This window comes from Aulonocara stuartgranti, assembly GCF_965226115.1.
Source record: "Aulonocara stuartgranti genome assembly, chromosome: 7".
In the NCBI taxonomy this organism is placed as follows: domain Eukaryota; kingdom Metazoa; phylum Chordata; class Actinopteri; order Cichliformes; family Cichlidae; genus Aulonocara; species Aulonocara stuartgranti.
This window is the reverse complement of record NC_138945.1, coordinates 25,841,483-25,869,058: the sequence shown is the minus strand read 5'-3', so window position 1 is coordinate 25,869,058 and position 27,576 is coordinate 25,841,483. Positions and strand designations below refer to the sequence as shown.

Genomic DNA, 27,576 nt, shown 5'->3' with positions numbered 1-27,576 from the left:
AAGGCGTCACGCGCTCAACGGCCAATGAGCTGAATGAAATCAGCACCTTGTTGTAAATCACGGGTGACAGCGAGCTACTTGTGTTTCCTCTCAAGTAAGAAATTGGAAATCAGTCCGGGTTTTCTTAATAGGAGGTGCTGATGTGTTGTTGGGGGCAAAAGCTAAAATGCACCTGTGGGAGTGGCGGTGTCTCAGCAAAGCAGAGCTGCACTGATCAAGGGATGTTTCACAAATCAATAGAAATAATGAGAAATAAAAAACACACACACCTTGAGTAAGTTTTCCCTGTGTGTCTTTGTAAAGGTGTGACAGTGCAGGTGGGGGGAAGCAACAATTCACTCGCTTATATTGATGAGAATGAAACGAGGCTGGGCTTCAGTTCCTGTGGTTGCAACCTTTTCATGACGTCGAGACAGTTGTTTTGGTCCCCTCTGCCCAATCGGAGGCTCCTCTCACACATCTACCGGAGCCGAAATGGATCTATTCATGCAGCAGCTCTGTCCTCCCGTAAGGACCGTGACGCCCTTTGTCGGGGGCTCTGTGGCGCCTGGTCGCTGCTTTAAAAAGCAGCACTGACATGGAAACCCCATTACAGCTGCAGAACGATTTCTTCCCAGAGCAGCAGCTCCAGCACTGTAAGTACCAGCACTACTGCGGACGCGAGGATCGCCTCGGCAAGCAGCACGACCAATGCTGCACCTGCAATAATTGCACCTGTGATGCGAGAAAAAGCCTCGTCTTTCGCGGGACGTCGCCGGCCACTGTGGGAACTTTAAGGGCACCTTCGGAAACGTCTTCGAGGCAAGGCTGCCAGTACAGTGTCTGCGAGTTCACACCTTCTAGTCATGGTAGTTCATCCAGACATCATCATCATCATCATCCTCACCATCAGCAGCAGCAGCAGCATTGCCGCGATAGGCAGCGGGGCAGCCTGGGCAGCAGCCACAAAGACAGTAACTCCTACAATGAAATAGCCATGAGCAGCTGCAGATACAACGGCGGCGTAATGCGGCCGCTGAGCAACTTGAGCTCGTCCCGCAGAAACATACACGAGTTTGATTCCGAGTCCCAGCCTTTGCAGCCCATCTCCGCCGCAGATGCGTCGGACACTTTAGTATCCAAGCCGGAGAATAATTCAAGCACCCTGATGCCTTACGCATCGGGAGACGGAGGGGGAGGCTGCAGCCACAGCGGGGCCAAATCGGGTAAAAAGAAGAACCAGAACATTGGGGAGAAGCTGGGGCACAGGAGGGCCTTGTTTGAGAAAAGGAAACGGCTCAGCGACTATGCTTTAATCTTTGGGATGTTTGGGATCGTTGTTATGGTTATAGAGACTGAACTCTCATGGGGAGCGTATGGAAAGGTGCGTATAGCCCACTCAAAGTCCGTGCCTCGCAGTCCCATGTAGGCTAGAGTTGATTTAGGGGACATGTGACTCACGAAACAAGTGTTTTTAACGTTAAACAACTTGTGGTAGGATAAAGTGTTCTCAGGCAGGTCCCAGGCACGCAGGCCAAAAGGCCCACAGCTGTCCAGCCATGAAGGGGACCCCCCACCACCATCACCTCCAAAAAAATGAATGGGAGAAGAAGCTGCAATGTTAGAATTTGTTGCACTGTGTCCTAAAAAGCTAAATCGTGCCGTTTTTACTTACTTATTTATTTATTTTGGCACATTAGTAGGAGTTACTCCAGCATGTAAGACAAGATCTTCTGTCATGTTGTTGTGTCTTCTTTGACTTTACTGTCCTTGCTCTTTTGCAGGAATCCCTATATTCATTAGCTCTAAAATGCCTGATAAGCCTTTCTACAATCATTCTCCTGGGGCTGATTATCATCTACCATGCAAGGGAGATACAGGTAATGCTGATGCACTCTGTTGTTGTTTTTTTTGTTTTTTTGTTTTAATCAAAGCATGTTTTATCAGTTTTATGTCTAATCTGCTGTATTTCTGCACACTTTTCCCCTTCTTTTACACTGTTACAGGTTGATTTTAAAGTCATTGCTGCTCATTTAGTGTCAGATTTAAGTATTTTGTGCATTTAATGCATGAACATTGTGAAACATGTGAAATGTGTGTTTGTTTCTTTGCCATCTTTTTTCTTTCTTTCAAAGAATCAAAGACTTTCTGCAGCCCTGTGAGTGTGTAAATGATGGGAGAGGTTGTTGCACTGGTGCTGTTGTAGGCCTAATCATCAGCTATTGAAGCCGCATTAACAGTTCATTATAGATATTGGGAAGATTAAGGAACTCCTCGCAGGGTTGAGTGGATGAATGATTATTAGCCTGAGATACTCCAACATGACAGTTTTATGACCATGCCTCGGAGCATTGTTGCATTACTGTGCTTCAGTACTCATGTCTTTGCCACAAATTTTCACTTCCTGCAGCATGGGCCTCCGTTGCATGCCAGACGGCTTCCATGTGCCTGATGTGTTTCTGTCTCTTTCTTTTTAAATTCACCTAAATGGGAAAAGCTTCACCTTAAAAGAAACACCACCCAAGCATTTTCTCAAATACTAAACAACGCCATGTTTAATCATGTTAATGGAGTTTCTTACCTTTGCACAAGAGGGTGATTTTAAAAATGCCTTCAGCTGAACTGTAAAAGCTGATCCAGCTGTTTTCATCTGACCTTATTTCTTCACTTTGTTGCCAGTCTATAGTCTCAAACTCAAGACGTAGCCTCATTTTGTTTATGAAATAGTGCATTACACTTTGATAAAACATCACTTCTTACCTCTTGCATCTGGCAAACAGAATCTTCATCAGCTTTGTTGGTATATTTAGCAGCTACAAACCCCAGGAGAGGATCAGTCATTAAAATAGCCCAACAGTAAAATGTGTCACTGCCTTGAGATCTCTCATTGTAAACCTTTCTTCATAAGAGATGGTAGAAAGGCATCATTATCATATTTCACCGTACAACAGAAGCTGTTTCATTTCCCCTGCAGATGGTTCCCAGGATCTGTGTATAAATTAGAAAGAAAATCATACGTTGGTATGAAAGTATCAAACCCATTTTTTTTTTCTTCTTCTTCCTCTTTTTTTTGGCCATTGGATATTTCTGCTAAAATACAGAGCAAATAAATAAATCCATAAACAGAGCTTTTCTTCACCATTTGCTTATGCAGCTGCCGACCGGTGTAACAATTTAGTTTTGATGTAAAGAGACATTCTTTGTACACAGCATGTTTCTATTTAGGTAGAGGTATCAAATTAGTCCTGCATCAGCCACGCGGTTATTGTTCCCATTCACAGGAAACCAGTTTGCTGAGACGCTGAGACTACTTTTATGTATATATATCCTTGCTGCAATGTTACAGCAACACATCTGTATATTATAAACATGGATTCAAGAAGTTGAAATCTCTTTTCTCTGCTTAAAATGACTCTGAGGAACCGCTGTTTCCTGAGCGCAAGTGATTATTTTAGCTCTAAAGCAAGGATTTCTTTCCATTCCTTTAATTGTCAGCAGATGCATATTTAACACACAGGCAGGCTGCTCAGACATCTTTGATCAAGTCCCCTCTGACAGTCACGTCAATATCCACAACATTTTTCACCCCGCATAGCTCTCTTTTTGCTATAAAAGACATTTCCTCCTTTGTTGACCTAGAAAACTTTATTAAGGCAGTTGTTTCTTCACAGCTGATTATTGCAATTCGCCACATATTCACGCTGACTGAAGTAGAAGCTGGAACACTTTGATGAGTCAGAAAACATTATCAAGTCACCGCAGTCTTACTCACTAGACCTGCTCTGTAAATATACAAGTTGATTAGAAGGTCTGTCCTCTAATTCATCACATTCCCTTTGGGAGTAACCAGTCCCTGGAACTGACTTTGTCTCACTATTTAAATCCAGTTCACACTGTTATACTTCAACATCCACCACAACAGCTGCTCCCATCCCTCCTTGCCTGAGGCTCTTTTGTGTCAATTGTTGCTGTTTTTTGTGCCAGTTGTGGCTTTTTTGGTTCCTGCAGATTGACATATGTGCCTTCAAAAACGTACACATGCACATGTGTAGACGGCTGAATTAATTCTGAATCTGCCTTGCTGATGGTAAACGCAAGTACACACAAGCACACAGAACAGAGAGAGACCGGAGAGAGCTGATAAAATGTGTTTTTCTTTCTGATTTTCTCTGTCCGTGTGCTGCCTGCTACTCAATACACTTGTGAAAAAAACAAACTGATTGTTTTCTTTCGGTTTATTTTTTGTTTAAGGAAGATAAACTGAAACAGACTCCAGATTGAATCCTTAAACATTTAAATATCAGGACTAAATGAAGGTGTAATGCCCCAAATTGAAAATCCTGATTGAAGGTTGACTTTTTTATTAGCAGTGAGGTGCTACGTCGGGTGCATTAGGAACGATATAAACTTGTCCAATGCAAATTTTACCATTGCCAATATTTTGATAGATGATTAAATTGGGGTGATACAACAGTTAGCACATTCACTTCACTTCAAGAAGGTTTGAGATTGAACCTGGTCACCTGCAGGCACTGTGCTGAGTGCAAATGTCCAAAGGCATGCATGTTAGGTTAACTGGTGATTCTAAACTGGTTTGGGTGTAGATATTAGTCATGTGATGCACTGGTGATATGTTCAGTGTGTATGTCCAGTTTCACCTGGACTTTAGTGTCTTTGCAGTTAGGATTGATGGAGATGGATGGATTTAAATGCGCATTTTTCTACGTGACATCATGTTACTTCAGATTTTATATCATTAAGTCTTCACTATATCTCTAAATAATCTGGTGTCGTTTATTGGTGCTGAATTAGCCTTTTTTCCATTATTAAATGCAGAGATTTTGTACAATGCTTGCAAACACTGACAGTGATGTAATACAAACAAAAACCAGCAAATTGTCACACCAGACGAGCTGAAACAAGAGAATTTTTTGGGGGGGAGGGGGGTTCTTGATTTTTAATTTGGCATTTAATTTTTAACTTGATTATCTGCTTAACTGGCAGTTTTGGAAAGTCTTTTGAGAAAAGCTTCTCCAAAGTCAGAAACATTACTTTAACAGGTGGAAGAATACGACTACTGACTGGTAAATTTTCAGTGATTCGTAAATTCACACAGGGAAATCTGGCAGTGGCAAAGAGGTTATCAGATGCTATACAAGTATTAACAACAAAGTACAAAATCATATAAAGTCAATCATTTTAAAAGCTCAGCTGAAAGTAAAGCTACTGAAAGTGTTTCTTATGTATCTATAAATGTGATTAGGAAGTTTACCTAAAATATCAGAAGTAGAAGCTTTCGCTGCAAAGAAATGAACAACGTAACATCTAAAAACTCGTGTTTTATCAAATAGTCTAAACCTAAAGAGGAATCAGTTGCCAACTAACTTTCTGATAGTTGAATCATTCTGTCTTTGACCATGTTTTGTTTACCTCACATAAAGGCTGCCAAGTAGTAAGTGTAGCAAAGCAAAAAGTACAGTATTTTCCCATGAATGAAGTCAATGTAAATGTGCACTACAATGCAAAAGCCAACGACAATTGCTTCATATTTTCTTTCCAAGGAACAAGATGTGTAATTTTTTAAAGTGCTCTTGAACAATAGCTCTCCAGGATGGAGGTGTTTTAAAGATTTTCTTTGGACATTGCCCATTTTCAGAGGAATATTTTTACCTACTGCATGAATCATTCAAGTATTAAAAAACACCTAACTCAAGGATCAGCCGGTGTTGTGTCTACACATAACACACAACTTAGCAAAGAATGAATATTGAATTGAGTTGTTAGACACTTTGTTGCTAGCAGCCTGTCACAAAAGCTCATCCTTTGTTCCCGTTTCTTTAGCTGAACCAGTTTGGCAGACTTAAAATAGGATTTTTGTAACAAAAGGTGATTCCTAAAGAGCTATTAATCGAAAACTTGGCATAACTCAGCATGCTGTGGAGCGTGTCTTTAAAATTTTGAGGAAACAGGGCAGTGGAGGACAAAACAAGAAGTGGCAGGTCTAAAAAAAACTCTCTACAGCTCTGGAAGTTGTGTCCTTGACAAATTGGAAAAAAATCCAACAAAGACCTGACGCAGGACCTGAAAGATGCATCTGACACTCCAGTTTACTCGTGTACAGTTCACTGAAGACTCATCAGAAATAGTCTCAGTGGCAACAGGTCTGATGCAAAGAGTGTCTACAGCCTTTTGTAAACACAGTGGAGGCTCTGCCATGTCAGCATCCAAAGCAGCGCTTTAACAAGAAGCCTGGAAACTATTCTTGAAGACAAAAGTAATTATGAGAAAGCTTGTCTAAAAGAGTTCAAGCTCTATTTCTATATTTGTTTAGACAATTTCTGCATCTATTTCCCATTTTCCTAACAAAATGTAAAGAAATGAGGGGTGGCTACTCCAAATATTTGACATTAGAGCCTGAGTTCAGAAACTAATCGCTTTAAATGATAGATTTCCCATGTAGAGCTTCACCAACCCAAATATTTTTATTTTCTATCTGCAAATGACGTCCCCTGGAGAAAAAGTTTGAAAACCACCGCGCCCACCAAAACACAAACACACCCATCGACTGAATCCTTATTTAGCATTACTGCATCAGCACTCTGTCAGCTGTTGTGTTATTCGGTTTTATGCAATGTTCTTAGGTTTAACACGCCCTCCCCATCCACATCCCCGCGCTTCATTTTTACGCCTCTACGAGAGCCTAATGTGTTTGCAATGTTGCAATATGAATTGCTGTTTCTAAAGTGCACTTTGCCATGTGGGAAATGTTGTTCCTGCAGTGAAGTAGATTATGCATGCACATCCATGTGTACTCACAGATGCCTGTCAGATGTAGAGGCATAAGTCAGGGTGATGAAATGGTTTCCCCACCACTTCTAGCCCCTTAAAACTGATTTACTTGTCAAGCTCGGTAAAGTCTGCGCTCTCTGATTTCCACAACACAGAGTTTGTTCTGCGCAGAGTGACTGAAAACTCAAAAAAAGGTCACTCTGAGCAGGCAGGAGAGAGGTCGGACACAGGCTGTCATTTGTTTAGGGATACAACTGCTGTGCTGCATTGGCAGTGAGGAGTGACCTACTGAGCTGAGTGTGCTTAAAAAAAAAGAAAAAGATTTGTCCTTAGTTTTTGTTTTGTTTTTAGTGTCCACAAGGAAAATTATATGTATTCCTCCCTCTACACACCAGCTTTGATAAAGAGCCGGAAGCATGAATCTCATTATACGTCTCCTTAATATTTCCAGATGAGTAATTTTTAGACTTCTTAGTTAGGCAATGCAGCTGTTGTGGAAGTTAACACAGCTGCATTGAGTGTGTAGCTCTTTCCTAACTTTGACTTGTCCTTGTCAGAGTCTGATATGAGCTGCAAGCTGCTGAGGTGGTTGATGAGTTCTCTCTGTTTTTCTAAGCGAACACAAACTGACATTTTGCAAGTTTCCCTCTTCTTCTCACATCAAAGTGTTGTGTTAAGGCCACTGCTGTGTCACTCTAACTTGTGATGACAGTTCTGCTGAGTTCTCTTAAACTAATGCAAAATGCTTTGGGGGCTGGGTTGGGTTTTTTTTTGTCTTTGATGTGTACTTTTGCGATAAGGGTCTGCGCTGATGTTTCACAGTCGCGCAATATTACATTTTTCGGTTCAGCGGAAAAGATAAAACAACAACGCGTCACCCAAACTGTGCCAGCAAAATTCTGCCAAAGCCAAACTTGGCTGTGCTCTGCAGATTGCCCCTGAGTGCTGCGTATGTGTCAGAGATATGGTGTAACTGCAGGAGACGCTCTAAATTTCTCACAGTGAAATCTGTCCTCTACCTGAGACTCCAGACTGGAGTCAGATAACCACCACTGGCTGGTGACCTCAATGTTTTCACTGAACGTACCGCCTTTCAAGGGCACAGATACCAAACCACCCATAGAGTTGAGGATCCTGAAGATTATTTATGAAATTGCTCTTTTTGTGCGTGTGTGTGACTCCAAACATGCAGCTGAATGTAGATTATTAATGTGTGGCGACTTGGCTGCAGCCACAGCACTTTAAAGAAAGATTTATACGAGCTTTTACTTTGGCTCAGAAATGTTTCACTTTGCTCGAATGGAAAAATTGCACATGCAAATGTGAGACTTAATCTCGGAAGCGAAAGCAAACAGAATTTGCGAAAGCTTCAGATTTATTCTGCAAACTGGCCTCTTAGTGGCTCACTTTGATATCATAAATAAAGCATTGCATTAATGCCTAATTGGACTGAACCTCTCAACCTAATTCACTAATGAGATTGAGTGATTTCATTCTCAGTGACAAGATATATGTTCCCATCTACACATTACACAGATTAAATATTGAGCTGCACTCCATTAGTTATATTGAGAGTAGTGAAACCAGTAACCAACCCAGCTAGCAGCGCAGGTGAGCTCCTCCGGGGCTGCACAGTGCAGACACAGGACATCGGCAGGCAGGGAATGAGCTCAAGACATATTCGGCTGTGCTGTCTCTCAGACTGACATGAAGAAGCCTTTTCGATGATGGGAAAGGGGCATGCACTCTGAGTGATTAGACTGTATTTTAAGTCCATCAGAAAACAAGATGAATGTCAAAGAGAAACCGCTGATGCTTTGATTTGGCCCGAGTTAGAAACAGGCTGGCGCCCTGTTCCCTGGGCTCTGTTGTACATTGCAGGGGATTAACGTCTGTGCTCTTGAACTGATTTTAGGTTTTTTTTCCTAAGGTAAGGTGGGGATTTTGGAGAGAGCTGTTTTAGAATAAAGGCACACAGTTAAGGTTAGGACACATATATAGATACAAACAAACGTGTCTTTCAATATCCATGTGATGAATATAGATTGTAAGAATTTAAAGGCCTGTTTTTCATCTATTATTTTTGTGACTAAATTTTTAGCCATTTTATTATTAAAGGAACGACCATGAAACTTTATTATAGGCATTCATACTGAGCAGATAAGGATAAATCCTAATCTCTTGTGTGACCCCACACACAGTTCACATTCAAATAATATGTCTGGGCAACTATTGGATGAATTGCCACTGAATAAAGTGCACATGTTTGTCTTTCCCCCAGGATGTACTGAAATATATTTAGTGACTCCTTAGCTTTTAATCTAATGCCATTAAGGTCTTGTCTTCTTCTTTTTTTTTTTACCTGATCCTTTAGTTTATAACCTCACAGACTTAATGGCATTCCCATCACTCTGAGCTGTACTGTGTGCTAATTAGAAATGTCACTGGCCACTATATTAGGTACCAGGTGCTAATGCCAGGTTAGATCCCCCTTTATATTTAGAACGTCTTTAATTCTTCATTGTACAGGTTCAACAAGGTGCTGGAATTATTCCTCAGAGATTTTAAAGCATAGTGACATGACAGCATCACACAGCTGCTGCTGATTTTTCAGCTCCACATTCCCATCTTTGTGCTTTATTAGATTGTGACTGTGTGGGTCATATGAGGCCACTGTCATATGCAAGAAACCATGATCAGGAGATGATTTGAGTTTTGTGATATGGAGCTTTATCCTGTAGGAAGCAGGCATCAGAAGATGGGTGCACGCACTATGGCCATTGAGGGATGGACATGGTCACCAAGATACTCAGGTAGACCGGCGCTGTTACTAAGGGGTCCAATGTGTGTCAAAAAAACATCCCTCAAGCCAGTACATGCTCGGCAACCTGAACTGCTGATACAAGGCAGCATGGATACACACTTTCAACTTGTTTATGCCAATTTCTGGCTCTACCATCACCAGACAACATTTTTTTAGGCTTCTGTTATCCATTTTTGGTGAGCCGAATTATAGCCTTAGTTTCCCAGCTGGAGTGGCACCCATTGTGATCTTCTGCTGCTGTAGCACATCTGCTTCAAGGTTTCACATGTTGTGCATTCAAAGATGCTCTTCTGCATCACTTGGTTGTAACAAGCAGTTGTTTGAGTTTTTGTTGCCTGTTCATCACCCATCTAGCACCGATAACAATGCCACATTCAGTGTCACATAGATCTTCTTGCAGTCCCATTCTGACGTTCGGTTTTGACTCTAGCAGGTCATCTTGACCCTGTCTATAAGCCTAAATGCACTGAGCTGCAGCCATGCAATTGGCTGATGAAATATTTGCATTAACGAGCATTTGAACAGATGTACCTAATAAAGTGGTTAACAAGTGTACGCTAAGTAACATACACGTGTAGCATTTGAGCAGATTAAACAAGTTGATTTTAGCAACTAGGTTGCTAATTGACACCTGATAAAGTTTCTGCCACTTTTACAAAAGATTAACCGTATTTAAATGTCATATTTCCACACAGTGAGCACGACAAAGAAAGTCTATGCACAAGATTTTTTTTGAAAAGAAAAATGATTTCTTCTATTCTAGCTGTGCCTCTGTTTCATCTTCAAATCTTAATGATCCACTGTGTACGAGGTTAAGATGCGGCGCTCTTACCGCTTGAAATAGATTCTTTTTACCTTCTTTATCTTAAAAATAAACTTTCAGGTATGTTTCTCAAGTCACAGGCCTTTATTTTATTCTCATGTTAGGTTGGACATATTTTTAATAATCATGTCTCTGTGGTTATAATTTTCATTTATGTAATTATCTATATGTAAATAAAATAAAAAATGTAATAATAATTTAATGATCACCACAAGATTTACTTGTGGACTCATTTGTTTTTTTGAACCTCTATTAATTGTTTCATATTTTCATTCTTAACATTAAAAAATGTAACTATGATGTAACTGAAATTATTATATTTATAGCCTGTTTTTATAGTACTTAAACCATCTGTGCTGTAAATAATTAACCTTCTATTTCTCATCAGGGCTTTTGTTTTTCACACTGTTAACATAAGTTTTTTCTTTTTTTAAAAAATAAACCTCACAGTTGAATATTTTTCATCCATAGATGCAGTTTCTTCCGCCTCTCTGTCATGGTTTTCCAGCGAGTATGAAATATTTCATGCTGTGCGGTTAAAGCCCCATGAGTATTGTATTTCAGGCCATTACCATAATTGCTTTTATTCACCAAGTAGGCTTTCCTTATGCAAGCTCCTGCTAAATGTTTAATTACATTGTTTGGAGGTAACAAACTTTGTAACTGCTTTTGACACGACCGGTTTGTTGTTTAAAATGTAAAATAAAACGTCGCTTGTGCCGCGTACAAATAATAGATTTAGCCTCTTTCAGAGAGCTAATTCTGTAAGTAAGAGACCACAGTGTGAGTGGAGACACAGCTTGTGTTTCCATGTCTACATTACACTCAGCTGGAAAGCTGAACAGGACAAGCTGTGGTTAGAGTTACACACTTCTTTGTCAGATGTCAGTTTGTTAAAGGAGCTCAGTGTCGCTCATTTGATAGGAACAACCACAGCTGAAAATTTAATTCACGTGTTTTCTGTGTTTGGGGGAGGGCGGGGGACTTTGATTGTAGCTTCTGAATAAATACAAATGAGAGGCTACGTGGGGTTGTTGTACCATTTATTCACGGACTTGTTGCTGTTGTTGTTGGCTGGTGTTGTACTGTGCCGGCTTGTTGACAGCTGATATTTCCTGCACATTTCTTGGCTCAGAAGCTATAATAAGCGTGCAGTGTGCCGTTTCTGCATTAAAGCAGCTGAAGCTGTAGTCTCGGAGTCCCTTTGAAGCTGTCGAACTGTAGCATGTGGAGCACTCGTACACGTCTGTAGCGCAGTCTTATTGATTTCTGCGCGCTGGCTTTGTCCTTGAGATGAACGCTTTGAATGGGGAGCTTTATTTAAGATGTGAGAAACATGACTATTTCAGCGATTCCATTTTAGGTAACATGTCACAGCTAAAATTACAATCTAAGTCAGTGATCCCATTAGCCTTTCAGGAGTGGGACAGTTTTCTTTTTGCTTCTATAATGAGAAATTCCAAATTAAATGGAGAGTAGCTGGCAAACTGCCGAGTCATGATGTATGCCTCCAGAGTGTCCGGAAAATTATGACCATATGATTTGTCATAAAGTTTAAGACAGACTGATTTGCAAATCATATAAGCCCTATATAAATGATTAAAAGTGCGAGGGCAAGGTAATAGATGCTAAAAGAGAGGCATATAATTGTTTTTGAAAAATACACCCACATTTTTAATGCTAGCTACACATTTTAAAAAGGTTAGGATCAGGTTTTCCTCTGTTTCTAACAACACACTCTTTAAATGTTTGGGGATCGAGGAGACCAGCTGCTGCAGTTTTGTAAATCAAATGCTTCTTGCTGCTTCTTGTTGTCTTTTTTTTTGCCTATTAATCCAATGTTTTCAATAGGCGACAGGTCTGAACTGCAGACAGGCCAGTTTTTCACCCTGACTCTCTTGCAACAGAGCCGTGCTGTGTACTCTGCGCAGAATGGGCTCTGGCATTGTCTTACACAAATAAATAAGGCCTTTCCTGACAGCAAGACAACAAGTCGAACGGTCCCTCTCCTCTTTAGCCTGGTTAGAGCAGCGCGCGTGAATTCAAGCATGAATTTAAAATTTGATACATAAGAACACAGACAGCTTTCCACTTCACCTCAGTCCATCTTACACGAGCAGAGGATGCAGCAGCATTTCTGTAACCTGTTTTTTTCTTTGCCAGTCAGTTTTGTTTTTCAGTGTTGTCCTTTGTGTGTAGGGATTTCTTCAGATACAATGTTTACTAATATTATGTGCTGCAAATGATGAATTATTCTAAAAATGGTCATCTAATTTTCTTTAAAATCTTTTTACTCCTATTCAGTTCAATTCAGTTTTATTTATATATTGCCAAATCACAACAACGGTCACCTCAAGGCACTTTATAGGTAAAGACCCTACAATAATACAGAGAACCCCCCTATGAGCAAGCACTTGGCAACAGTGGGAAGGAAAAACTTCCTTTTTATAGCAAGAAACTTCCAGCAGAATCAGGCTCAGGGAGGGGCGGCCATCTGGCGTGACCAGTTCGGGGGATGGGGACAGGACAAAAGACATGCTGTGGAGCCAGGCATCAATAATAACTAATGATTAAATGCAGAGTGATGTATAAACACATTAACAGCACGTTAAAAGAGGTGAGTGATGAAGATACACTTAATGCATCATGGGAATCCACCAGCAGCCCAGACCTATTGTAGCATAACTAAGGTATCACTCGGGGTCACCTGATTCATCCCTAACTATATGCTTCATCAGTAATTAAAGTTATAAGGCTAATCTTAGAATAAGAGAGGGTTTCTGTCTCCTGAATCCAAACTGGGAGCTGGTTCCACAGAACCGGGCCCTCAAAGCTGAAAGCTCTGCCTCCCGTTCTACTTTTATCCTGTAAGTGAGCCAGTGGTCTGAGAGTAAGGAGCTTTATTGGGATGATACATTAATATGAGGTGTTTAAGATCAAATGGGGCCTGATTATTCAAGACCATGTATGGGAAGAGAAGGACTTTAAATTCAATTCCAGATTTAACTGGGAGCCAAGCCAAGCGAGAACTCAAAAGGGTTTTTTGATGGCTCCACCTCTCGAGTTATATCACTGACACGTTTAAGATGACCTGACTGCTTGTGAGATGTTGCCCCTGCAACATGTGCATTTATGAACAATAGAAACTCAACGACATAGTTGCAGACCACATAAAGTTACAGAGCGGCATCACCGAGGGCCTCTGAATGGCACAGAGAGAAAAACTCGCTAACGCTCTGCCGACTCAGTAACTGCAGTGTTTCAGCTGTTCTCTCGCATTAAGATCAGCACAAAACCTCTGCAGCGAGCATCATGACTTTTTTTTAACTATACATTTTCTGTGACTTACGACATAACCTGAAACTAATCCTTCCATTAAATATCTGGGTTATTTTTTGATTTTCATTTCTTACCATTGAGTAAGCAAACAAATACTTCAGTATTATATAACACATTAATAGGACAAATTGTGAAGATGTTCCTCTTACTTTAATAATTCTTGTACATTTCTGAGCTGAAAGATGAACAGAACTGTGCAGGATGTTGTTTCAGAGGGCTGTAAGCAAAATCATTGTACTGTATATCATAGTTAAGCCTGAGAAGTCAGTGGACACCCCATAATTTATTACCGAGTACATTAGGGAGGTTTCGGACGGCACGTAATAGTGCAGTTTTCCTTTTCTTTTTTCCCCCTTCATAAAGGCGTCTGCTCTCATGGCAAAAAAAAAGCTGCCAGGAAACCTCGATTGGATTTGCTGACAACAATGTTTTGTGAAAAATCTACTGCCACTTGTGACAGCTTGTACAGGCGCAGGACCTTGATGTGATTGAGTGGATAGAGCGGGCGCATTAGAGAAGGGATACCAGTGCGAGGTGTCAGAGAGAGGAATACAGTTTGGAGCGCTTTTTATCTACAAGCCTCACAATACAAAGCAACAGGTATAAAATTGAGATCGCCTGTTTACAACCTTTAGCGTGAGAAGTGGAGACCGTGAAGGAGCTGATATTGGTAGTTGTGTGAGGACACGAGTTGAAGATAGCTGTAGAAAGTGATAAAGAGGAGTGAAGGGACATCAGCAGGAATGACCATGTGAGAAAGCTCCTGCGTATATATGACAGAGGACGGGGTGGAGAAGAGCGATGGGAGGTGTTGAAATCCACTCACACTGAAGTCCCCAGTGAGACAGCCAGCCTTCTGGTCAGGGTGGCCAGGCGATCAGCACCTAATGCTATGTGGAGGTGGCAGATGTTCTCATTAGTATACTGCTTAGAAGCTGAAAATGCTTACTGCACACCGCTAATGTATTGCCTGATGTAATAATATTTTATTTTAATGCATTTTAATGAAGAAGTCAAAATTTTCAGTCATCTTCAGAACAATTTATTCTACAGGCACTAAGATGCTTTACACTAAGGATTGTCATTTATTCCAGAAATTTCAATAATTTATTGTATGCAGAAGCTGTTTTATACAGCATTGATGAGTCTGCCGTTTCCTGGCTTTCTTTTTCTTTTTACATTATTTAGTTTTCACGTCAAAGTAGCTTTAAAAAGTCCATACTGCCCTGACAATCTTTAAATGTCTCGGTTTTGTTGAAAAGGTAAAACTTTAAAGAAAACTGGTTTACAATCATAAGTGAACATCTGAAGTCTTTGGACTATTTTGTTTTTTAAATTTGATGCTGAAATAACCGTTTACTGTACCAACAGTTAAGTTGTCCGCTGCCACAGTGGATTTTAAATCAAGCAATTGAGATGTGGGTGAAGTGCAGACTTTCAGATTTAAATCGATGGCTGTAACAAAGGTATTGCATTAACTGTTTAAGAACTGCAGTCGTTTTTATAAGTAGTCCCATTTTCAGCTGCTTTCAGATCAAAGAAAATAAACACACAAATCCTCTCTGAACCCAAGCTCATTTAAGATGGACTGGGGTGGAAACTAACTCTGCTGTGGTCAGAACAACCAAAGGTTTCCACATTTTCAAAAGCGTCTTTAATGCTGAATGGCATACGCAGGTTTTAGAGGAACATATTGCCATCCAGAAGTCTTTCTCAGAGGTTTCCAGTGTTTTACACGCATCGCAACAGTGAGTCTGTGTTGAAGTCAAACAGCTGAGCAGCTGCGACCCCACATCAAGCAAAAATGGGGAAACGTTTGACTTTCAAAGCTTTAGTTCTCAAATGCTTTAAGATTGTTGTTAAAAAGGGGGGGTGATGCAACACAGTGGTAAACATGACCCAGCCCCAGTCTTATTTTGTTACAAAGACCTTTGGCATTAAAGGAAATGGGAAAAATAGCAACAAACGTTCCTTAAGGCATTAAAACTTACACACCTGGTGTGGTGCGCTCACAAACACAGATATGACATTAAAGCCATGATGAGGTCATTAGATGTTGTATATATCTGTAAATATCTGAAAGCTTGTAACATCCTCCCCTTGTCATGAAATCTTTTCCGTTTTCTTTGGCTACACTTCCTTCAAATGTTCTGAGCACAGTTTCTTTTTAAAAAAAAAAATGTAATTTAATGGCTTGAGGCGATTTGCTGTTTACTCTTTAATGGGCTTAATGATTTCCTGTAGTGTGCTGTGTCAACATGATGAAAATTTCAGCTGTTTCCTTTTGTTTGATTGCTTTTTCTACCCTTCATCACTCTCATGGTGCCCTTTCCTTGCAGCTATTTATGGTGGACAATGCAGCTGATGACTGGAGGATAGCCATGACATACGAGCGCATCTTCTTCATCTGCCTGGAGATCCTGGTGTGCGCCATACACCCCATCCCAGGCAACTACACCTTCACCTGGACGGCACGCTTGGCCTACTCCTACGTGGCATCCAAGACGGATGCAGATGTGGACATCATCCTGTCCATCCCCATGTTCCTGCGCCTGTACCTCATCGCTCGCGTCATGCTGCTGCACAGCAAGCTCTTCACTGATGCCTCGTCCCGCAGCATCGGTGCACTCAACAAGATTAACTTTAACACGCGATTTGTGATGAAGACTCTCATGACCATCTGCCCCGGCACTGTGCTGCTGGTCTTCACCATCTCGCTATGGATAATCGCTGCATGGACAGTGAGAGCCTGCGAGAGGTGCCTGGATCAGTTTTCTCATGCTATGCCGCGCTGCTCAGCATGAAACATAGATAAGGCTTAAAAATAGATAGAATACTCACTCTCTGTCTGAGCATCAAGATAGAAGGATTAACACAAGCTGTAAGAAAAGATTATGAAACTGCAGAGTCCTGAAACGTTGGATTTTAGGCATTACAGTCGCTAAAACCTCTTTTTTTAAAAAAAGAAATAAGTAGCAGTTTGTTCAGGTGCATGAAGGTGTGTCAGTCTGATACATTTATTATTCATTACAGGTACCATGATAACCAGGACATAACCAGCAACTTTCTTGGAGCCATGTGGTTGATCTCAATCACGTTTCTTACCATTGGTTATGGGGATATGGTCCCACATACGTACTGTGGGAAAGGAGTCTGCCTCCTGACTGGCATTATGGTGAGATTATGATGCTTGTTTTGTTTTTTTATCAGCTTGTGAAACTATTGAAAGACTCTTATTAATTATGTAAAAGCAGCCGATCTGCTGCTAATTTATCGTGACTGAAAAATATTGACAAGTAAAGGAACGCTGTATATTTTCTCTGGCTCCCAGGGCGCTGGCTGCACTGCCTTGGTGGTGGCTGTGGTGGCAAAGAAACTGGAATTAACCAAAGCTGAAAAACATGTTCACAATTTTATGATGGACACCCAGCTAACCAAAAGAGTAAGTGAAAGCGCTGCAAGGTGTCATAGATGCTTTATTTCATTGCAGTCTTAAGCAATTTTGTTTTTGCACCCTAAGGTGAAAAACACAGCTGCGAACGTTCTCAGGGAGACGTGGCTCATCTACAAGAACACTAAACTGGTGAGGAAGATGGACCACGCCAGAGTCAGGAAGCACCAGAGAAAATTTCTCCAAGCCATTCACCAGTAGGTGCCGTGCTCTTAACCCTGACCTCGCCACTTTTCTTCAGCAATTTCATTCACCAGAGCAACACAAACCTGAAATCTGAATTGTTTGACACCTGTAGCAAAGCTTTGTGCTCATAGATTTGGAGGTTCTTGTATTTTTATAACCATGCTTTGACTTGACTGATTTCACAACTTCCTCTGCTGATGTTTGAATGTTATATATGTATATATACACAATGACTCATTGGAGATTCCTGTAAAGCATTTACCCGTTTTTTAAAAGGCATAAACTAGCATCATGAAAAAGAAACTCTGTGTAAAGTTCATTTTACCTCAAAATATGCAGGTTTTACAGAATTCACAGGAGTATGATATCGATTTCTCCACCTTTTGCTGTCAGGTTGACTCTTGTGTGTCTTCTTCGCTGTGAGTCAGATGTCAGGCTGACCTCAGGGCTGACACATTTCGGTTTCTACTCCTCTAGCGCTTGCTCAGACATTCACCTGTCAGCTAGTGTTTTAGTGGGTCCCCAAGGACCCCCAAAGTGCTATCTCACTCCAAAACAGTATTGATTTTAACCTCACCTCACTGTTGTTTTCCTTCAGCTTACAGTGCTTACCAGCACAGCCACACTGAGGCTTCTTTCATTAACTGGCAATCACCTCTGCGCTTTATTAGAATAAATAATAGCAAATACGCTGGTATATTGTTCATACTCAAGTAAAAATGTCCTCTGTTTGTATGTTTGTTTTGCTTTCTGTGGTTTTATTCACACACACATATATATATATGGTGTACTGTGTGCAACTTTGCTTTGCTCGTGAATCTTTTGGACACACATTTAAGTTTTAACGGCATTCGGATGTTTATTGGGAAGGTAGGGAAACACAAATATACACAAACTGTCTGCTGCTGCTGCAACCCGCATCCAGACTTGCAGTTTAATAGCTTTCTCTCATTGTTGCTGCTTTTCGAGTCATTATGCCCTTGCTGTTGGGTTCAGGTGATTCGCGGCATTGATGACGGCTTCTCATGTCCACCTCCTGTTCTCTTGGACAGCCTAATAATGGAAATGGCTCAGAGCTAAAGTGCAATCTATAAAGAACCAGATTCAGTTGGGAAAAGTCACGTTGCTCTGTGTGCTTAGAACGACCACTCAGCGTGGTATCAACATCTCCTGGTCACATTCTTTGTGTTAGAGAGATTCGGTCTCGGTTATGAGGCAGAGTGTTCACGGGGTTCGTGTGGGAGAGTTTTAAGTAGGGCCTGTAGCCTAATCGCAGGGTGTGACAGACAAACTCTGGCGTGCAATTAATATAGAATAGGAAGTGGATTAACAAGTGGAGGCTTTTAATAGGCCTACAGCAATCTTTGACTTCCTCTACTGGTCAAAGTTGTAAGACAGTGAGAAAACTTTGCTCACACATCCTTATTAGTTGAGGGGGGTAAAAGCTGTTGTTAAACAGACACTTCTGGTTTGCCGGCATTAACAGGAAGATTGCTTTTATTCACTGTCTTTCTGATAGGACCAGAAAAGGCTAAATTAGATTCAGAGAACAAAAACAGCTGCAACCACCAGAAACGGTCCACGCAGGGTAAAATGACAAACTGGTTTCAAGATGAGGGAAGTCAGGAGAAGCGGTGGCTGCTCTTCACAGGTGACAGTGTAGCGATGAGGGTTTCAGCAGCCAGACGTGAGCAAACACAGTTTGCCATCTGACTATGTTTATCTGATATTGTAATAATTCATTTGTCTACTTCATGTTTCCTTTTTGTTCCTGTTTTGTTTTTGTTTTTCCTGTTTGTGTCGACACAATGCAATAGAGCTCGAAAGTAAGTCTTCGCCTCTCATGTAGATACAGACCTGTTGTGTGCATGCTAACGAGAGCTTGTCCTTGAACCCAATAACTACCAAAAAAAAAAAAAAATTACACTCCCTCATTTGATAAGTGAAATTCATCCCTCAAAAATCTTTGCTTCACACAACCCAGTCACACCTGCTAAAAGTGTGTTTTTCTTAGTTGGCATGTCAGTTTGACGAAACACACAGCATCACATTTTTCTTTGTCTGATTTAAATCACCGGTACAGGCACCTTGTTAGTGAACAGATATGCGCTGCACATTGTATACACACCCACAGATGCAGTTTAAGTGAATTTCAATTATCAATGATGGAGGGTGTTTTTCTTTCCATTTCTGCATGGATGTGATGAGACTTTTGATCTTTAATCAGAAAGCAACTGATTAAACTCCAATCGACTGTGCTTTCACCTACCGAAGGATGACGACCAGAGTGGCATTAGCCTGCAGACGTGTACGTTCTGTGATACCCCAAAAAGTCATGCGATACGCCCAAGCGGCCACGCTCGCACAGATCAGGGCTCAGGGTCATCTTTCGGCAAGTGGAACCATTGTTACGCCTGTTACGACATTTGCAGCTACATTTCCTCCATTTCCCTGTTGGATGACACAGTAGCAGAGATGCCAGTCCATTGTTGTTGTCATGGCTGGTAAACAGCATAATAGCAACGACATGCAGCTGCCATGCAAGAAGAGTTTGGAGACACAACAACACTGAGGTCCTTTGGATGACTCGTGCTAGAGGCACGGTATGACACAAGTGCTAGCCAAATGTCTTGCAGAATGTTTTAGGCCATAACGGCTGTGAAATCAAATGTCTCCCTTTGGGGAGGAAGTCTTTTTCCATGCGCAAGGCTGAAGGAGGAACCATAGTGGGGACAAAAAAAAAAAAAAAAAAGCAGGACAGTGAGCGCTTGTTAGCTCAGAGATCAGCGAATTGAACAAAGAGGGAAGTGACCTAAGAGGAAGGTCAGGGTAAAGCCTTGAAGAAATCCCGTTTGTGCTCGAGAGGCTGCAACTGTGACCAACAGTGTGAATGGTCAGCAGGGACAAGGGCGACGGGGGGGTAAAAAAAGAAGACGTCAGACCCATCCATTACTTTGAAGAATAATTTGCATTTCTTTTCACCATGAGTTTAATGGAGGTCATGACAAATAAAGCAACTTGAGAGGGTAAAAAATGTGGAGCAGCACTAACTGAGATTGAAACGCTTAGCATAGCCGTTTTCCCTCGATGAACACCAACCGCATATAAAGTGCCCGTTCACAAAGGGAAGTGCCCATGAGCAGTGACTGATTGTGGAAAACATACTTTGAATATAAAATAGAAGGTCAGCAGGCTTTCTCGCCCTCACCTCAACCTGCCCTCTGACAGCTATTGGTCTTCCAATTGTGAAATGTATATTTCTAACAGGTCTCATGTCAACTACAAAACCATGTAACCCCGAACACCTATTATCTTCTGTAATTTAGAGCAGACCACTGCTCTTTTCTTTATTTGTTTCATTATAACTAGAAGAATATAAGAGTGATGTTTTGAAATTTGTTCTGCATTTGTCTGAGAGTCTTCTTTGTATGAAGCATAATGGGGCTAAGGTGGCAGGACATTTTTGCCCTATGCTTGAAGTTTTCTTTAGTGGCTTCTGTGGCACTCTCTGTTGGTCTTCGCTGCACATTTGGGAGTTTCTCGATGAAATATCAGTCTCCCTCGAAGACTCTTGAATTTCTTCGTCTTTAGCAATCTTAAAATTTGACCCTCAATCATCACCTAAGAATCAGACTGTATTAATGGTGTATTATTATTTTTAAGCGATTCAGGAGGAAGGAAAAAAACCCTCTTTAATATGTTGATGCCACGTGGCTAATACTCTACAATAGTGCACATTTTGCTGTTTTTAAGTCCCCTGAGAAGAAGAGTTTAAAATGGTGCTTCAGTAGCATAATTAAACAGGAGCTGTAAATTATTTAAGCACATTTTATAAAGTAGGCAATTTTCAGTCTTTGCAGGTAGGATTTTTGGGTGATAGAAAAATTTGCGTTTTGCATGGTTTTTTAGCCCACAAGAGAGTTTCTGGAAAAATCTTTTCATTTCCTGCCCGCAATTAACAATTAAAACGATTCTTTAAGTTGTCACTTAAAAAAAAAGAGAGAAGAAAAAATAAGAAAGAAAAAAAAAAGTTGTCACCATGACACGATTTTCTCTGTTCTAATGGGAATATTGGAAAGTCTCAAAAGGGAAGCAGGCTCATAGCTGCTGTTTAAAGGTTAAACTTTACCCTCTGTGTTAATACAAAACAGTGTGTGATGTTTTTGGCTCTCTGAGTGACTAAATGGGAATAGTAAAGAGAAAAAAGTTAACCAGAAGGGAACTTTACAGGAACAACAGCTGACCTTTTTACCCTTGCTGTTGATGTTTTCTAATCTCATATGTCAAGAAGACATACAGTAGGACTTGATAAATGCTGTTTACACTGTACCCAGATATGACCCCCCACCCCCATTCCCTTGTGGTGTGTATTGGTTGAGTAGGACGCAGAGCTGATTTCATTCACCCCCCGTGGCAGCTCCCTCTCCTCCCCCCACCCTTTCTTTCTCTGTGGTCTCCTTTCCACTTGCATGCAGCTCAACCAAGCAGACTGCCCCTCCAAACCCTGCATTCTCTACACATATCCCATGCATGTCCTGGGAGTGTTCTTCATGTGTATGCCTTGTGTGTGCACAAATTTACAACAAGAACAAAAAAGAAAAGAAAAAGAAAAAACATATCGACACTAATAGCGTTAATTTATTGGGTTCTGAATGGTCTTGTGTTCAGATTGAGAAGTGTTAAAATGGAGCAACGCAAGCTGAATGACCAAGCAAACTCACTAGTGGACCTTGCTAAGGTAAGCTAGACTAACAGTACACTGCTGCCTTTGTAGGTTTCCTCCCTCTGTGTGGCTGAATCCGATGCATGCTAGCTGACTGGCTGAATTAGTTGTGTTTTCTAATATAAATCAAAGTCTACAGGTGTCAAATAAACAGACAGGCTTTACAATCTGTGTGTTGATTGCGGTTGACTGCGCTCACCTGGAATTCAATTTGCTTGGGGTATGAAATAATAACGCATCTTCATTTTGCAGTGTAAATCACTGTCCCCGGGACAAAAAAATTACTGAATGGGAGTAATGAGAAACCCGGCACAGTTTTTCCCTCTATGTATTCTCTGATGTTTGTCTCCAGATGCACTAAACAGAAGTCGACAAACCTTAGGGAAAGACCAGGCAGTGCGCCAGCCTGACACAGCAGAAACAGTAACCTGGAAAGGGAGACACACTGTGATCTGATGATTCAGCCAGAAATAAAGGCAGAGAAAAAGAGGAGAGAAAAGCAGAGCACTCTGACATTCAAAAGTACACCACAGTCAAACTGGATTCAGGCCAGCATGTCATGAAAGGTATTAGTTAATATTGCCTAATCACCTCATGCTGTAAAACAGCACGGAAACCTGCGACGTGACATTGAGTAAGGTGGCTTATGGCCAGTGTTGTATGAGTCTGCAACCATAGGAGGGCAGTGTGGCTTCAGTCTTTTCACGCTCTCGGTGGAAAGACGGAGCTAAATAGAGCTGAACATATCTTTTTGGAAGATGCATTGCCACTGCAGTGCACAGTGAAATTCCTCAGATCATAACGTATCCCCTTATTTCATTATCTCCTCCAGAGTCACTTATACAGACCCTGTTTATTCATCCAGCGTGACATAAACGATGTGACATTGGCTGAATGCAGTTTCCTTCCACAGGATTTTTTTTTCTTTTTCATTTTTTCCAGTACATATCCTTAAATTACAAAAGTGCTCACTCAAGTGGCTTTAACAACCATCTCTGCCACTCTGCTCGCGCTTCTTCCCTCGTCTTGTACAGAAATTGGTTTATAATGTCAATTTGCGGTTTTACATTACAGCCCAAGTGGATGTCTATTAACCACCTGTATTCTTGCTCCATCACATATATTCCTCAATGATCTACTAATGGTTTTCTTGCTCTCTAGCATCCATTCCACCTTATTTGAGCATGTTCTCCTTTCATTTCACGGTTTGAAACTTGGAGGCCTGTGCCTGGATGCAATCATTTCTTAATTACACTAAGAGGAAAAAGACCTTTATTGGATTGATTTGATATTAATAGCACAACCCTAACAACAGTTGTCAGGTTAAGTAGTGTCATGGCTTCCTTAGTCCTCACTGATTCATATAAACAAGCTATCCCATCATCCCCGCCTCAAATCAGAAGAGGACAAGGTAAGTGATGGATGACATCGCCTCTAAGCTGCCAGGGGTTATTAGTCCTGCACTGAATAGTACCTCAGAGACCACCTTCCAGCAGCCTCACCACCACTTCTCATCTGGAATGTGACATGAATTTCTTAGGCTGTTGCTGACTATTTTGGAAGCCCAAACCGTTTTAGAGAAGAGTAGTTATACGGTAGTTATATAATTTTCATGGAGGTTTTTTTGTTTGTTTGTTTGTTTGTGTGTTTGTTTGTTTTTCTTTTCTTGTTGTTGTTTTTTAATAGCCTGTTATGAGATGGCTGATGCATAAGAAGAGCATTATGTGAAGTCAGCAGGCACCTTTCCTGTCTCCTCAAGGTCACAAACTAATGTACTCTGGTCTGCATGAAAACATAAAGCTCCTGTAAACTGTCCAAATAAAATTCACCCTTCTAGATCAGTTTACGGTAGATACTGTGCTCCCAATAATGTTCCTCTGACCTTATTTTGAAGGATGGTGAAGGTTTCTCTGGGTGAGACACAAGCCATTGCAGACAAGATGGATAAAATGGCAGTATCATAAAGCAGTTTGTAAAATCTGAACTGTTGATTCAGCTCAAGAAGCCTGCGCAGGAACATCTTACCGTGCAGTATTACGACAGCGTGCAGCCTGACACATAAACTGAAGCATTGGTGCAATCACCATCCTGTCATATAATGCAGGTTCTGTACAGGCTGATCTCGTGTGTGGCGTAAGGTGTATACACTCACTGGACACTTTATTAGATGCACCTTGCTAATACCAGGGTGGACCCTTTTTTGCCTTCATAACTGCATTAAGTCTTCGGGATACAGATTCAGCAAGAAGTTGGAAACATTCTCCTGAGAGATTTTGATCCATATTGACATGACAGCATCACACAGTTGCAAATGTGTTGGCTGCACATAATGGAAATCTCACATCCCACTACATCCCAAAGGTGCTCTATTGGATTAGGTTGTGATGACTGTGGAGGGCGTTTGAGTACAATTTTGATGATTTGAGGAGCATGACATGGTGCACTATCCTGCTGAAAGCAGCCATTAGCAGATGGGCACACTGTGGCCATAAAGGGCATAAAGAGATGGACAAGATCCGCAGCAATATTCAGTTAGGCTGTGGCATTTAAATATTCATTTGGTACTAAGTGGCCAAAGTGTATCAAGAAAATATCCTCCACACCATTACAAGTAAATTGTAGCTCCGTTTCCTGTTCTTAGCTGACAGAAGTGGCACCCAGTGTGGTCTTCTGCTGTAGCTCATCAATATGTTGTTCATTCAGAGATGCTCTTCTGCATACCTTAGCTGTAACGAGGAGTTGTTTGACTTCCCGTTGCCATCCTATCAACTCAAAGCAGTCTGGCTGATTAGAAGTTTGCATTAACAAGCAGTGGAGCAGGTGTACCTAACAAAGTGGCTGTTGAGTGTATCCGAGTCATTACTGCACTCAGTCATGAACATTTTTTGTTGTCATTTAAGAGAAACATGAAATCCTAAAATACTTTGAATGTGATGGTGAGTTTTTTCTTCCTTCTATCTTGGTTTAGCAAGCAAATATTGTGCAATACAGTGAAAAAAGCCTGTAACATCTGAAACTGTGAGCTTTATAGATCTGACTCAGACTGTGGAAGCATCATATTAGCTGAACTTTTATTGCACTTTTACACAGCATAGCGCCATTGATGTTTATTCACGATTTCTGACATTGAAATTGCAGGCAGAATGTGAGTATTGTTTTCAGACAGACGTACAAATAGATATACATCAGTTTATTATTTTAAAGTCATTCTTTACTTTGACTTTGATGTGTTTGAACAGTGAATCTTTAGCACTCGTAGCCTCTTGTAACCAGTTTTCTTTCTTCTCTTTTCAGAACTATCAGTGCATCTTGATGTGATGAAAATGCATTTTCCCTATTTTTTTTAATGTATAATAAATTTTCTGGTGGTCCATCAAAAGTAACGTCGGTTTGAAAATGTTAACAATAAGCTTGTTTTATCTCTCCTATTCCAGACTCAGAACATCATGTATGACATGGTATCAGACCTGAATGAGAGAGGGGAGGACATGGAGAAAAGGATTGCCCTGCTGGAGACGAAGCTGGAGACTCTACTGAGTAACTTGCAAGCTTTGCCCGGACTCATCAGCCAGGTCATCAGCCAGCAGCACAGGGACTTCCTGGAGGTGCAGCTCCAGCCTTATGACAAACACAGCCCTGAGCGCTCACAGTCAGTGTCCCGGCGGAGGTCGTCCTCCACGGCACCGCCCACCTCCTCCGAGAGCAGCTAGAGTCCAGGGGGAACGCCTCCACTGGAGACTTTTGCCATCATATGGCCAAGTTGCATTTATCGTAAAGCCTTATGGTTTCAATAAGTATTATCCAAATTCTGATGACAGAATCCAAGATACTGGGGACAATACATTTTAATGGATAACTTCATGCTGTTATTTATTTTTTTATTACCTCAAAAGATGTTGTTATCCTTGCTCTGGTGACATAAAAATAATGGCGCTTCCCTCAGTAACAACTAAAAGGCCTATCGATGGGGCTGTGATAAGAGCTCTTCTCCATCTCTATGCAGAGGTAGCCAGTTTTAGGTAGCAGAGTTACCAAGTGTGAAACTATTGCACTAAAATAGTGCTTCTCACAGACTTTGTGCTTCTGCTGGCTTGATTCAGTCTCTGTGTTCCTCAAAGGAAACCGAGAAACCACTGAGAAATCAGTCAGGGAGCATGGCAGTGATATTGAGGAAAAATGCTGCGGTTTACGGACTGGAGTGAGCTGACAGCAGAAGCCAGATGAAAATCGCTCCTACACACTGTCACTCAGAGATAACTTTAAAAGCTTGAAATGAGGAAAACAGCATATATCTTTTAGGTTAGAAACAGCATCAACTATAATGGTTTTCCTTTGCAGAGTGCCCCTGTAGAATGACTATTTTTTGGGGCCACGTTGCAAATAATTTAATCCTCTAGTAAAAATGAATGCATCAGAACCTGTACTTGCACTTACTTTTTAATCAATGCACTTCAATGCTGACTAAGATATGATATAAAGATACGTTGCTCATTAAAAGAAGAACATTTTAAATGTTTGGGCATGGGTTTATTATTGTCAATTATCGAGTTGTGGCTAGTGTTAATGATTCAAATCGAAGCCCTATTTCTGTTTCTCACAAAGAAGCATCATCTTAGACCTGCAAAAGTCTTTAGAAACTTACTGAGTGATCATACATTTACTAATTAACCCCCAGTCTCGCTGTGTCTCACCTCCTGTCCTTTTTTTTTCTTTTACCTGTGCTCTTTATGCTTGCTGCCATCAAATGCTGAACAACAAAACCATAACCATATCTACCTTTTAAAAAGTAAATGCCTATTTTTATATACTTTAATGAGGAGAAGCACACCTCTTAAAACTAAACAAACAACAACGTGGGATCGATTAAGAGGCAGATTCAGCATAACTAGCACACGGTAAGGATATCTCGGACTGGAGTTAAGATACATAAAACTGTCTGTGAGACTTTTTCCTGAACATAATTAACAAACAGTGTGATTTAAAAACTGTGGTATTCTTCACACTTCATCTATCGTTTACAGCATACGCTTTGGATGATACTGCGGGATGAGCTGGAAGAGCAGGGCTGGTAAATGTGATTGGCATTTACTACACTTGGAAATGTTACGGTCCACAATTGATTTAACATATATTCTGATTTTATTCATATATCCACTTTGGTCATTAATGCACAGTAGCTACATATGAACTGTGAGATCTCCTGATGTGTCCAACATACCCTTTTATGCATTATTACTCAGTATACGACCATAATGGTTGTGTATTTTTAAAACAGCCGTTCCAAGGTTCACAGAGCATTGCATGGGTCAGAGGAGATCCATCACAGGTCTTGTTCAACCAGCTCACTCATTAACCAATAAATCAATCAGAGAGTTGACAAAACACAGATGTTCCGTCCACAAACTTTAGCAGCATAGAAACCAATGACAGACTATACTGTATGCGACTTAAACGATAAAGAA

At 40.9% G+C, this 27,576-nt stretch overlaps 1 protein-coding gene across 3 annotated transcripts; it reads left to right on the top strand.

The window, feature by feature from the left end:
• On the top strand, positions 1 to 27,576 carry kcnn2 (potassium calcium-activated channel subfamily N member 2). 3 transcript variants are annotated; one of them, XM_082542280.1, is made up of 8 exons: positions 1 to 1,363; positions 1,764 to 1,859; positions 16,094 to 16,512; positions 16,788 to 16,929; positions 17,086 to 17,196; positions 17,275 to 17,402; positions 22,060 to 22,129; positions 25,549 to 27,576. In XM_082542280.1, the coding sequence occupies exons 1-8, from the start codon at positions 578 to 580 to the stop codon at positions 25,822 to 25,824; spliced, it is 2,028 nt and encodes a 675-aa protein (XP_082398406.1). In that variant the 5' UTR covers positions 1 to 577; the 3' UTR covers positions 25,825 to 27,576. The 3 variants fall into 3 exon arrangements, with proteins under 3 accessions (XP_082398406.1, XP_082398404.1, XP_082398405.1); XM_082542278.1 differs by lacking the exon at positions 22,060 to 22,129 and having other exon boundaries at positions 25,549 to 25,681; XM_082542279.1 differs by lacking the exon at positions 25,549 to 27,576 and having other exon boundaries at positions 17,275 to 17,411; positions 22,060 to 22,103.